This window comes from Acomys minous (assembly GCF_964271855.1).
Source record: "Acomys minous genome assembly, chromosome: 11".
Taxonomy (NCBI): domain Eukaryota; kingdom Metazoa; phylum Chordata; class Mammalia; order Rodentia; family Muridae; genus Acomys; species Acomys minous.
In genome coordinates this window covers 4,857,389-4,870,473 of record NC_140492.1, presented here as the reverse complement: position 1 = coordinate 4,870,473, position 13,085 = coordinate 4,857,389, and the positions used below count along the sequence as shown (strand labels likewise).

Below are 13,085 nucleotides of genomic sequence, written 5' to 3'. Positions count from 1 at the left end.
AGCTAGCTGTCCCTGGGACAAGCTGGACTCCAGAAGGGGGCCAAATAGCTCTCCCTCTTGTCCCAGCACACAATGATCTGATATTGATACCTTGGTTCAATATTGATAGTGCTTTCTGGACTCTCCAGTCCTAAGTTTTTACCCAGAGCACTGACAGTTACTACAGAGACCCTTGCACACCACGGCTTACTGAGGCCACAGCTCACAGTGCTAAGTTATGGAACCAATCTAGGAATCCAACAACAGAGGAATGGACAGAGGAATACACATACACAATGTAAATTTTCAACTATTAAAAAGAAAGCAAAATTGAGGGCTAGAAAGATGGCTCAGAAGTTAAGAGCACTGGCTGCTTTTCCAAAAGTCCTGAGTTCAATCCCAGCAACCATGTGGTGGTTCATAAACATCTATAATGAGATCTGGTACCTTCTTCTGGTATACAGGTGTACACGCAGGCAGAGCACTGTACAAATAATAGATAAATAAATCTTAAAAAGAAAATTTTTGTCATCTACAGGAAAATAGACACAACTTGAGATAATCCTATTAAGCAGCAAATTAAGCTTCAGAAAGGCATCACATGCCTTTTCTCATTTATGGATCCAAGATTTAGAAGAAACACGTGAGAGCAGGCCTGGTGACGTGAAAGCAGGCAAAATCAAATTTGGGGGAGAGGGAAGCGGTGGGCGTGGGACAGCGAAGGGGGTAGGGAACGTGGGGGAAATGTGTTCCACATGCAATAGATACTAACTTAAACTTTTGAATTTAAATTTAAACCAAAAAAAGTGCTCCCTGGTGCCCTCGGGTGGTGCCCTGTGCCCTGGAAGGAGCCATTCTGACCTGCAGGGACAATGTTAGCTTTCCAGGGTCCAGGTGTCTAAGCCTGTCGAAACTGTAAAATGTTTCCCTCCATTTATGGAAAATCCAGCCAAGCATCAGCTAGCAGGTTTTCCTTTCATGCAAGCAGTGAACGGCCTTCAGGCCTCACTCATTCCTTACACGCAGCTCCGTCTACACTAGCTGTAAACAGTTAACTTCATTTGTAGAGAAATGTTACAAACTCCAGAAAAAGGAGGGCGGAAGGGCAGGGGAGGGGGGAACCAATGGTCAGGACAGATGCCATTTCTTGAAGCAACATAGGAAGTTCAATACAGACAAGTGAAAGGTCAGACCTAATCACGTGGCCAACTGAAGGGTTCTTGGCTGCCAGGCTGCCAGGTGAGCAGCTGCCAGGAGCCACATGAGCTGTCTTGACGAAGTCCTGGCTTCCCTTCTTGTGCGTTTCCTTTTCAGGTCAGCCGAGCCACGATCGTCTAAAATTCATTCAAGAGAAAGCTAGGCTTGGGTGGGTGGGGGGTTCTCGGGGTCTCCATGGTCTGCCCTCGCCATTCACCCTTTTTTTTAACTTTCTGTTAATACGTCCCATGTTCCATCTACGACAAACTATCGAGTTTCCCTTGTAGTAAGCCGCTATAAAACCGAGTCTACACACAGTGCTGACCAGTGTAAACACTCACCAATGAAGACGATTAGCCACTAAGATGCCTCTCTGTGAGACGGTCACTTCAACCATCACTAACTCAGACTCGCCCGTCTTGTTTGCTCTGGAACTCCAGAGTTGTGCCAAGAGCGTTGCCCAAGACTGCTCGGGTATCTGGGCTCTGGGCCTGATGTTTCCACAGGAGATCTCAAGTCCAACAACATCTTGGTAGCCTGTAGTGAGCTGAGTCAGTTCTTCTGGCGGTGCCTCTCAGTGTCCGCCCAGCCATGTCGTCCTGCGGCCATGTTGCTCTGGTGACTGGGGCTAACAAGGGTATTGGCTTTGCGATCGCGCGTGACCTGTGTCGGAAGTTCTCTGGGGACGTGGTGCTCACAGCGCGGGACGAGGCGCGTGGCCTGGCGGCGGTGCAGCAGCTGCAGGCGGAGGGCCTGAGCCCACGTTTCCACCAGCTGGACATCGACGACCTGCAGAGCATCCGCGCGCTCCGCGACTTTCTGCGCAGGGAGTACGGGGGACTTAACGTGCTGGTCAACAACGCGGGCATTGGCACCTGGCCCAAGAATAATCCACCAAAAGATACGGACTTCTTCAGCAAGGTGCAGCCAGGTGGGGTCTGCTCTTGGCCTCGAAGTACAGGGAGATGGGTTGGGGGCACCTCTGACTTGTGGGGATCACAGCAGGTTCTTGCAAAGGAGGAAGGTAGTTTGGGAGCTTCAGTAAGGAGAGAGTGTTATGTGGTGCCTGAAGAACTCCCTTGAGGCCTTGAGAAGTTGGGGCCTTTTCTTTTTTCATTCCAGTCCGGTTTTTTTTTTTAATTAATTTATTCAGATTACATCTCAATTGTTATTCCCTTGCTTGTCTCCGCTTGTTCCTCTCCCTCCCGCTTGCACCCTAGTCCCCTCCCCTAGGTCTGTGACAGAAGGGGACCTCCTCCCCCCCCACATGGTCACAGCCCATCAAGTCCCATCTTGGTAGCCTTCCTATTCTTTCTCTGAGTGCCACCAGGCCTCCCCACCAAGGGAAAGTGGTCAAATATGGGGCACCAGAGATCATGTCAGAGTCAGTCCCTGCTCTCCACACAACTGTGGAAAATGTCCTGTCCCTTGGCTAGATCTGGATAGGGCTTTAATATTTACTGCATGTATTGTCTTTGGTTGGTGCAATAGTTTGAGCAGAACCCCCTGGGACAATCTATTTCCCCATTCTCCCATACTTCTCTCACCTAAAGTCCCAATAGGAGGTCCGGGCATCTATCCCAATCTCCTGGTAAGTGAAGACTTTCAAGAGGCATCCCTGTTGGGCTAGTGTCCAATTATAAGTGAGTATTCCATCCATTTGCCCACAAATTTCATCATTTCCTTGTTTTTAATAGCTGAGTAGTATTCCATAGTGTAAATGTACCACAGTTTCTTCATTCTTTGACTGAGGGACATTTAGTTTGTTTCTCGGTTCTGGCTATTATGAATAAGTCTGCTATGGACATGGTTGAGCATATGTCCTTGTTGTGTGGTAATGTACCTTCTGGGTTTATTCCAAGGAGTAGAATAGCTGGGTCTTGAGGTAGTTCCATTCCCAGTATTCTGAGAAAGTGCCAGATTGATTTCCAAAGTGGTTGTACAAGTTTGCACTCCCACCAGCTTAATAGCTGAGTAGTATTCCATAGTGTAAATGTACCACAGTTTCTTCATTCTTTGACTGAGGGACATTTAGTTTGTTTCTCGGTTCTGGCTATTATGAATAAGTCTGCTATGGACATGGTTGAGCATATGTCCTTGTTGTGTGGTAATGTACCTTCTGGGTTTATTCCAAGGAGTAGAATAGCTGGGTCTTGAGGTAGTTCCATTCCCAGTATTCTGAGAAAGTGCCAGATTGATTTCCAAAGTGGTTGTACAAGTTTGCACTCCCACCAGCAATGAAGGAGTGTTCCCTTTTCTCCATAATCTTGCCAGCATGTGCTGTCACATGAGTTTTTGATCTTAGCCATTCTGATGGGTGTAAGATGGAATCTCAGAGTTGTTTTGATTTGCATTTCCCTGATGACTAAGGAGGTTGAGCATTTCTTCTCTGTTGAGAATTCTCTATTTAGTTCTGGGCCCCATTTCTCAATTGGGTTATTTGGCTTGGTAGTGTTTAATTTCTTGAGTTCTTTATATATTTTGGATATTAGACCTTTGTCAAATGTAGAGTTGGTGAAGATCTTTTCCCAGTCTGTAGGCTATTGCTTTGCTCTGACTGACAGAAGCTTCTCAGCCTCATGAGGTCTCATTTATTAATTGTTGACCTTAAGGCCTGGGATGTTGGTGTTCTGTTCAGGAAGTTGTCTCCTGTGCCAATGAGTCCTAGCCTCTTTCCTATTTTTCTTTTAACAGATTTAGTGTCTCTTGTTTTATGTTGAGGTCTTTAATCCACTTGGACTTGAGTTTTGTGCATGGTGATAAATATAGGTCTAATTGCATTTTTCTACATGTAGACATCTAGTTAGACCAGCACTATTTTTTGAAGATGCTATCCTTGTTCCATTGAATAGATTTGGCTTCTTCGTCAAAAATCAAGTGACCAAATGTGTATAGATTTATTTCTGGGCCTTCTATTCAATTCCATTGATTAACCAGCCTATTGCTGTGCCAGTACCATGCTGTTTAAATTACTGTTGCTCTATAGTACAGCTTGAGATCAGGTATGGAAATTCCTCTGCAGGATTTTTTATTGTACATGTTGTTGTAGCTATTCTAGGTTTTGTTGCTTTTCCATATGAAGTTGAGAATTGATCTTTCAATGTCTTTAAAAATTGTGTGGGTATTTTGATAGGGATTGCATTGAATCAGTAAATTGCTTTTGGTAAGATGGCCATTTTTACTATGTTAATTCTCCCAATCCATGAACAAGGGAGATCTTTCCATCTTCTGATGTTATCTTCAATCTCCTTCTTCAGAGATTTGAAGTTTGTTTTTTTTTTTAAAACAAGTCCTTCTCTTGCTTGGTTACAGTTACTCCTAGATACTTTATATTGCTTGTAGCTATCATGAAGAATGTAGCTTTCTTAATTTCTTCTTCTGCATGGTTGTCATTTGTATACAGGAGGGCTACTGACTTTTTTGAGTTAATTTTGTATCCAGCCACTTTGCTGAAGGTGTTTATCAGCTGTAGTAGTTCTCTGGTGGAATTTTGGGGGTCACTTATGTAATCTATCATAGCATCTGCAAATAGGGATAGTTTGACTTCCTCCTTTCCCATTTGGATCCCCTTGATCTCCTTTTGTTGTCTTATTGCTCTGGCTAGAACTTTAAGAACTATATTGAAGACATATGGAGACAGTGGGCAGCCTTGCCTGGTCCCTGATTTTAGAGGAATTTCCTTGAGTATCTGTCCATTTAATTTGATGTTGGCTATGGGCTTGCTGTATATAGCCTTTCTTATGTTTATGTATGTGCCTTGTATCCCTGGTCTCTCCAAGACTTTAAACATGAATAGGTATTGGATTTTGTCAAATGCTTGTTCTGCATCTAAGGAGATGATCATGTGGGTTTTTTTCTTTCAGTTTGTTTATATGGTGGATTACATTGATGAATTTCCATATATTAAACTATCCCTGCATGCCTGGAATGAAGCCCACCTGGTCATGGTGAATGATATCTTCGATATGTTCTTGTACTCAGTTTGCAAGTATTTTATTGAGTATTTTTGTGTTAATGTTGATAAGAGAAATTGTTACAAAATTCTCTTTTGTTGGGTTTTTGTGGGGTTTAGGTATTAATGTGACTGTGCCTCATAGAATGAATTTGGTAATGTTCCATCCATTTATATCTTTTAGAGTAGTTTGAAGAGTATTGGTATTAGCTCTTCTTTGAAGGTCTGGTAGAATTCTACACTGAAACCATCCCCTGGGTTTTTTTTGGTTGGGAGACTATTAATGATTGCTTTTATTTCTGTAGGAGAAATAGGAATATTTAGTTTGTTTGTCTGGTCTTGATTCAATTCTGACAAGTGGAATCAATCAAGAAAATTGTCAATTTCCCTTAGATTTTCAAATTTTGTGTCATAGATGCCTTTAAAGTAGGATCTTGTGAATCTTTGTATTTCCTCAGTGTCTCTTGTTGTGTCTTCCTTTTCATTTCTGATTTTGTTGATTTGGATAGTGTCTCTCTGCCTTTTAGTTAGTTTGGCTAAGAGTTTGTCTATCTTGTTGATTTTCTCAAAGAACCAGCTCCTAGTTTTGTTGATTCTGTGAGTTGTTCCATTTGTTTCTAATTTGTTGATTTCAGCCCTGAGTTTGATTATTTCCAGATGTCTACACCTCTTGGTATTTCTGCTTCTTTTTTTTCTAGGGCTTCCAGATGTGTCATTAAGTTGCTTATAGGAGATGTTTCCAATTTCTTTATAACAGCACTTAGTGTCCCACAGATTTGGGTATGTTGTTCTTTCATTTTTGTTGAATTTCAGGAATTCCTTAATTTCTTTCTTGATTTCTTCCCTGACCCAGGTGTCATTAAGTAGAGAGTTGTTTAATTTCCATGTATATGTAGGCTTTTGTTATATCTGTTGTTGTTGAAGTGCAGCCTAAGACCATGGTGATCTGATAGGATACAAGGAATTATTTCAATCTTCTCAAATCTGTTGAGGCTTGCTTTGTGACCTACTATATAAACAATTTTGGAGAAGGTTCCATGGGGTGCTGAGAAGAAGGTATAATCCTTTGTGTTTGGGTGAAAAGTTTTGTAGATATCTGTTAGATCCATTTGATTCATGACGTTGGTTAGTGTCCTTCTTTCTCGGTTTAGTTTCTGTTTCAATGATTTATCCTTTGGTGAAAGTGGGTTGTTGAAGTTTCCCACTATTAATGTGTGAGGATTGACATGTGGCTTAAGCTTTGTTAATAGTTCTTTTACAAATGTGGGTGCCCTTGTATTGGGAACATAGATGTTCAGAATTGTGATGTCATCTTGGTTGGCTTTACCTTTGATGAGTATGAAGTGGTCTTCCTCATCCTTTTTGATTAATTTTGGTTGAAAGTCTATTTTATTAGATATTAAAATGGCTACACGAGCTTGCATCTTGTGTCTATTTGCTTGGTATATCTTTTTACTGCCTTTACCCTGAGGTAATGTCTATCCTTGTGGCTGAGGTGTGTTTCTTGAATGCAGAAGAGTGTTGGATCTTGTTTATGCATCCATTCAGTTAGTCTGTGTCTTTTTATTGAAGAATTGAGACCATTGGTGTTGAGAGATATTAATAACCAGTGAGTGTTAAGTCCCTTGATTTTGGTGTTGGTTGCAGTAGAGTGTGTGGTTGTGTTTTAGTGACGGTGTAGTTATCTATTTCCCATGTAATTTTGGTTGTAGTTTATCCCTTTGGGGTGGAGTTTTTCTTCTAGTCATTTCTGTAAAACCAGATTTGTGCATAGGTATTGTTTGAATTTGTTTTTGTCATGTAATATCTTGTTTTCTCCATCAATGGCTGTTGATTGTTCACTGGGTATAGTAGTCTGGCCTGGCATCTGTGATCTCTTAGGGTTTGCAGGATCTCTGTCTAGTTCCATGAACTAAACTGCCAGGAACTCAACTCCATTGCACTGCCTCTCAACTCACTGACTCAACCACACTGACTGAACAGAACAGACTAGAACTCAGAAATCTGCATGTCTCTGTCTTCTGAGTGCTTGGATTAAAGGCATGTACCACCATTGTAAGACTGAGACCTCTAGAGAGATCTCTAGTCCATTTCTGGAGTCCGTTGTCAATGTAAATGCATAGGAATTTATTTATTTTTTGTTTTGTTTTGTTTTTTGAGACAGGGTTTCTCTGTGTAGCCTTGGCTGTCCTGGACTCGCTCTGTAGACCAGGCTGGCCTCGAACTCACAGCGATCCGCCTGCCTCTGCCTCCTGAGTGCTGGGATTAAAGGCATGCGCCACCACGCCCGGCTCATAGGAATTTATTGAGCCAATGCGATAGGGTCTGTCCAGCTCTTTTAAGCTGCAGACCCTGAGAAACAGAGGCATGGGCTTTTTATAGGTTTTAGACAAATAAATGAGTTTTACAGTATATTATTGGTTGGCATTTGGGCAGAAAAGCTGTAAGTAGGGAGTTACAAGCCTCAGCATTTCGTGGTTGGGTAATGGGTAGAGGGACAAGTTGACCTATGGAGAAGATTGGTTGAAGCAGTCACAGGGGCGTTAGGAACTTTATTAGTTGGGAGGGGTAAGTACATTTCTGAGAAAGTGGAAAATTTTAAACACAAGCTGTAACACAATCTTGCTGTCCTTGAGCTAAACTGGACTCTCAGCACAGGCCGGCTGTCCTTGGGACAAACTGGACTCTCCAAGCAGATAAGATTTAAAGACTTTGGCCTTAATGGGGGTCCTTAAGGGAGGACTGGGTAGGCCAGTTTTTGCATTCCCCCAGACTTTGGCCTTAATGGGGGGTCTTGAAGGAGGCTGGTTCCTTCACCATGCCTGGACCTAAGCTTTTCTTTACCTGAAACTAGCTCTGTACTAGGCTGGCCTTGAACTCAGATTTGTTTGTCTCTGTCTCTTAAGATTAAAAGTGTGTCTGCATTCCAGCCAGATCACACAGACCTAGGTCGTTGGATGTGCTCTCTTGCCAGAGCAGCCATGTCTGAATTAAGATTCTTCTACACTGTTCTATCAAGTTCTGACTAATGAGAGTTCTCCATTACTGCTCTCTCTCTCTCCCGTGCAAAGACCCTGGTCTCCCCCACTTCCACATGCAAGCAGAAGCAGCAATGAAAACAAACTTCTTTGGTACTCAGGCGGTCTGCACAGAGCTGCTTCCTCTAATCAAACCACAAGGTGAGTCTGGTGGGTGACTCGCTCTGCCCTCCCTCCTGGGGTCTGCCCTGTTAAAGATTATTTTTATATAGCTGTTTCTCTTATTTTCTCTCTTAACCTAGCTACCACACAAATAATTGACTCTTTTTATTTGTTTATAAAGCTTTACAAAATGATCTTGAGCAGTTTAAGTCTGTTCTTAACCCTCCATGTGATCCTGACTCATCCTTGCCTGCGGCGTCCCGCTCTGGATGAAGGAAGGGGCTTAAAGAAGCGTAGGTGCAGGGCCATGAGGGAGGAATCAGACGCGGGACACTGTGCGATGTCGTCGTGAGAGACAGACAGAGAGGAAGCGCATCCGGAGATGGCTTTTCCTGCTCTGACAACCTGTGGCTCTTGCAGGCTTTATTTATACACAAAATCGTTTCCTTAGAAATTTTGATTATTGATTACATAACTTTTTGGTTACATAAGTATACAGAAACAAAGAAGGCAAATAGTGAATTTTATAATAACTAAAAGTTAACATTATGTTAAAATCATTCTCTTTCAACTCAAAGTTTTCTTCCTTAAAATTAGCGTCATAAAGCCTTGCGGTTACTGGAATGTTAGACAGGATGGCTCTATTTGAGTTTGATCCTATTTCAGTTTGGCATAGAATTAAGAGACTCAGAAGTTATTTCCTGTCACTTGTTGCATCGAACTTATCTTTCTCCATAAGTTCAATCTCTCTGACTCTTGTTTGTTTAATTCTTCCTCTCCTTCCTCCATTGTCTTTTATATTTGGCATAATGCCATTTTTTTTCTTTGATTCTTAAAATATCATGTAACTCCTTATTTAAGGAAAGGTGGTCTGTACCTACACTATCAGAAGAATCCTAGTCTGGCAAGTCTGCTCAGGGAAGCAGGCAGCTAACCATTTTCCTCTGTGCCCCTGTCCTGAGCCCTTGCTCCAATACGATTTTTATCTTTGTTACCATCATGTGAGGAACAAGAGGACATCAGGGACCCTAAACCGTTTACTCTGCCTTCAGGATGGCACTGAGGTCTGTCCACAGCAGCCTGACTGAAACGTTTTCTTGTCAGGTACTAAGGTCTGTCCACAGCAGCCTGATCGAAACGTTTTCTTGTCTGTGCTGGTCTTTTCTTTCTAAAGCTGAACATGAAACTCTAATGATTCAATTAGTTTCTCAGCTTCTAAACGTCCCTATGTTTTTCTTCTTAAACAATTTTTCCTAAAGCCTTTCTCATTCCTTAATAATATCCTTTATTAATAATCTAAAAGTAAGCCCAAATAAATTCTATGGAAGCCTCCATTTTCTGCATAGCTGCTTTTCTCAGGAATTTTCCATTAATTTTATTATTTGTTTATTAACACCAGCTTTTGTTAAATTATTGCAGTTCTTTTGTGTGTGTGTGTTTTCTTTTTTAAAAATTTTTATTAATTTATTCTTGTTACATCTCAATGGTTATCCCATCCCTTGTATCCTCCCATTCTTCCCTCCCTCCCATTTTCCCCTTATTCCCCTCCCCTATGACTGTTCCTGAGGGGCATTTCCTCCCCCTGTATATGCTCATAGGGTACCAAGTCTCTTCTTGGTAACCTGCTGTCCTTCCTCTGAGTGCCACCAGGTCTCCCCCTCCAGGGGACATGGTCAAATATGAGGCACCAGAGGTCGTGTGAAAGTCATATCCCACTCTCCCCTCTACTGTGGAGAATGTTCTGACCATTGGGTAGATCTGGGTAGGGGTTTAAAGTTTACCACCTGTATGGTCCTTGGCTGGTGACTTAGTTTGAGCAGGACCCCTGGGCCCAAATCTGCTTATCATAATGTTCTACTTGTAGGTTTCTAGGACCCTCTGGATCCTTCTACTTTGCCTTTCTCCCATGATTCTCTCATCTAGAGTCCCAATAGGATGTCCTCCCCTCTGCCCCAGTTTCCTGGTAAGTGAAGGCTTTCATGGGACATGCCCCTTGGGCAAATTATTGCAGTTCTATGCTAGGGCCTCTAACAGTAAGAAATGTCTACCAGGGGCAATGAAGGATCTACCTAAGATATCCGGGCACTGGAACTTTGTCAAGCAGTGGCCCCCGGAACACATGGCCATGCCGTTTGACAAAATTCCCAAGTTACTCACTTTTTAGTTCTTCCTTTGCTCCAGCAGAACTTTCTTCATCTCTCCGTCGCCTCTGCCTGTGGCTGAATCCCTCCTCCTCCTTCTAACTCCTCCTCCCCTGGCTGCCAGGAAGTCCAAAGCTACTCTCTGCCCTGCTCAGTGATTGGCTATAAGCTGATTTTTTTGGGAGCATATAAAGGGACAACTGGGAGTTTATACAACATTTTGAGACAGGATATTCACAAATAAAGACTTACAGTCAGATATGGGGGATACAGAAATCAACATTTGAATTACACCATAACCTTATGCCAACACGGGGGTCTGCCCTCCGGGGGTCTGCCTGCCTGAGGTCAGCTTGGCATCTCCTTTTTGGGTCCAGCTTCCTCTCCCACTCCAGCAGACCTCTCTGCTGGGCCTCATCTGTCACTGTTCCCCAGCACCCACAGAGACTCTCTGTGCCATGATTTGTATAATTGCCTCATTTTCCTTCTCCAAGTTTCGGTTCAAAATTCCACCAGCCCGATGCCCCTCTGTGTGTCCAAGGCCTCACAACCTGAGTGGCCTCGCTTAGGCTTTCACCAACACCTACCTACCCACTGGACACACCACCCAGAAAAATTTTCCCTGCTTCGAGCACTCCCAGAATTCCCTTCTCCTGACACCCATCCATCGTCCCTAACCTTTCTACCTCCTCATAGCATACTCCCTCGATCCAACCATAATTCTTCATAAATCCCCTTGGCAACACAACAGTCACTGTGCTTGCCCCTCAGAGAACCCTCACCTCACAGTCAGAATGTAGCATCATGCCTAAGAGTCCCCTGTCTGCCAGCCCATCTCTATAGAAGCCTCTCGGCTGCCAGCACAGTTACAAGGTCACTCGGGTTTTTTCCTTTCTGTTCCTGTTGTCTTTGTCACTACTCCCCACCCAAAACCCTCTCATGGGAAGCCCAAGGCCTTAGCATGCTTAGCAGAGATTACTGTACTCTGACTCCACTTTCCTCCTGGCTCATGTTGTCTTTCCGACAAGCTGCGCATGATCGACCATCACACACCTTTCATCATAAATTCTTCTAATGTTATAAAAAAATTTGGCCAGTGAGCCACCCTCTCTCGGGTGGCCTTCTTTGTAGGCCTCCCACCCCCACTGCAGCTGGCCCCTCCTCTTTCCATAGGGGCAGGTTAGTTATGGTGACAGGAGCACAGGACGGAAGAATGGGTAGAGCTAACTAGTGTGAATTCTTTTCCACAGTAGCCCTTCACAGTAGACCTAGACAATCCATCTCACCAACAAAAGGCTCAATAAAGGCATCAAAGAGATCTTCTGAGGACTGTGGTCCACGATGCACTTGTCTCTGTGTTATGGGACACCAGTAACGACAAAAAAGACACTTTTGTTTTTGTTTTGTTTTTTGAGACAGGGTTTCTCTTGGCTGTCCTGGACTCACTTTGTAGACCAGGCTGGCCTCAAACTCACAGCAATCTGCTTGCCTCTAAGTCCCAAGTGCTGGGATTAAAGGCGTGGGCCACCACACCTGGCATATGTTAAAAGTGTCAGCTGGGTGTGGTGGCGCACACCTTTAATCCCAGCACTCAGGAGGCAGAGGTAGGCAGATCGCTGTGAGTTTGAGGCCACCCTGGTCTACAAAGTGAGTCCAGGACAGCCAAGGCTACATAGAGAAACCCTGTCTTGAAAAACCATAAATAAATACATAAATAAATAAATACATACATACATACATACATACATACATACATACATACATACATATGCAATTTAAACTCTGTCCTTTGGCCCAGCCTATCCTCTTAGAAGATTCCAGTACTTGTCAGGGCTGTGTTCCGCAGACCTCAGAGGGCAGGTCTTTTCAACGCCTGCCTCTTGCCTGCTCAACCCGCCTCAAGTTTGCCTTGTACTACCGGGGTGCTGTTTGTGTGTGCTCCTCTTCAAATGCACACTGCTGGTATTTTCTCAAGTGGGAACGTTCTACCTTACACACCCTGCCGCCTGGGACTCACCGTTTCTATGTTCACGTTGTGTATCTCAGGCAGAGTAGTGAACGTGTCGAGCATAATAAGTCTCAAGGCCCTGAAGAACTGCAGCCCAGAGCTGCAGCAGAAGTTCCGAAGCGAGACCATCACAGAGGAGGAGCTGGTGGGGCTCATGAACAAGTTTGTGGACGACGCAAAGAAAGGGGTGCACGCGCAGGAAGGCTGGCCTAACACTGCCTATGGGGTGACCAAGATCGGGGTGACCGTCCTGTCCAGAATCCATGCCAGGAAACTCATCGAGCAGAGGAGGGGGGACAAGGTCCTCCTGAACGCCTGCTGCCCTGGGTGGGTGAGAACCGACATGGCGGGGCCCAAAGCCACAAAAAGCCCGGAAGAAGGGGCAGAGACGCCCGTGTACTTGGCCCTTTTGCCGCCAGATGCAGAGGGGCCTCACGGGCAGTTTGTTAGTGAGAAAAAGATTGAACAATGGTGAACGCAACTCTTCCCACAGCCCCCATTTGTGTCCTGTCCTAAAGTGATAAAGAGTTCTAATTCTTCCACGGTTCGCTTGGTTGGTTGGTTGGGTTTGGGTTTTTTCAAGACAGGGGTTTCTCTATGTAGCCCAGGCTGGCCTGGACTCACTTTGTAGACCAGGCTGGCCTCAAACTCACAGCGATCCACCTGCC

General features: G+C 44.1%; 1 protein-coding gene across 1 annotated transcript; it reads left to right on the top strand.

Annotated features, from left to right (window-relative positions):
- Positions 1-1,740: 1,740 nt before the first annotated feature.
- On the top strand, positions 1,741-12,920 carry LOC311609090 (carbonyl reductase [NADPH] 1-like). Its single transcript, XM_084801835.1, has 3 exons — positions 1,741-2,107; positions 8,200-8,307; positions 12,456-12,920. The coding sequence occupies exons 1-3, from the start codon at positions 1,768-1,770 to the stop codon at positions 12,890-12,892; spliced, it is 885 nt and encodes a 294-aa protein (XP_084657961.1). The 5' UTR covers positions 1,741-1,767; the 3' UTR covers positions 12,893-12,920.
- Positions 12,921-13,085: the final 165 nt, after the last annotated feature.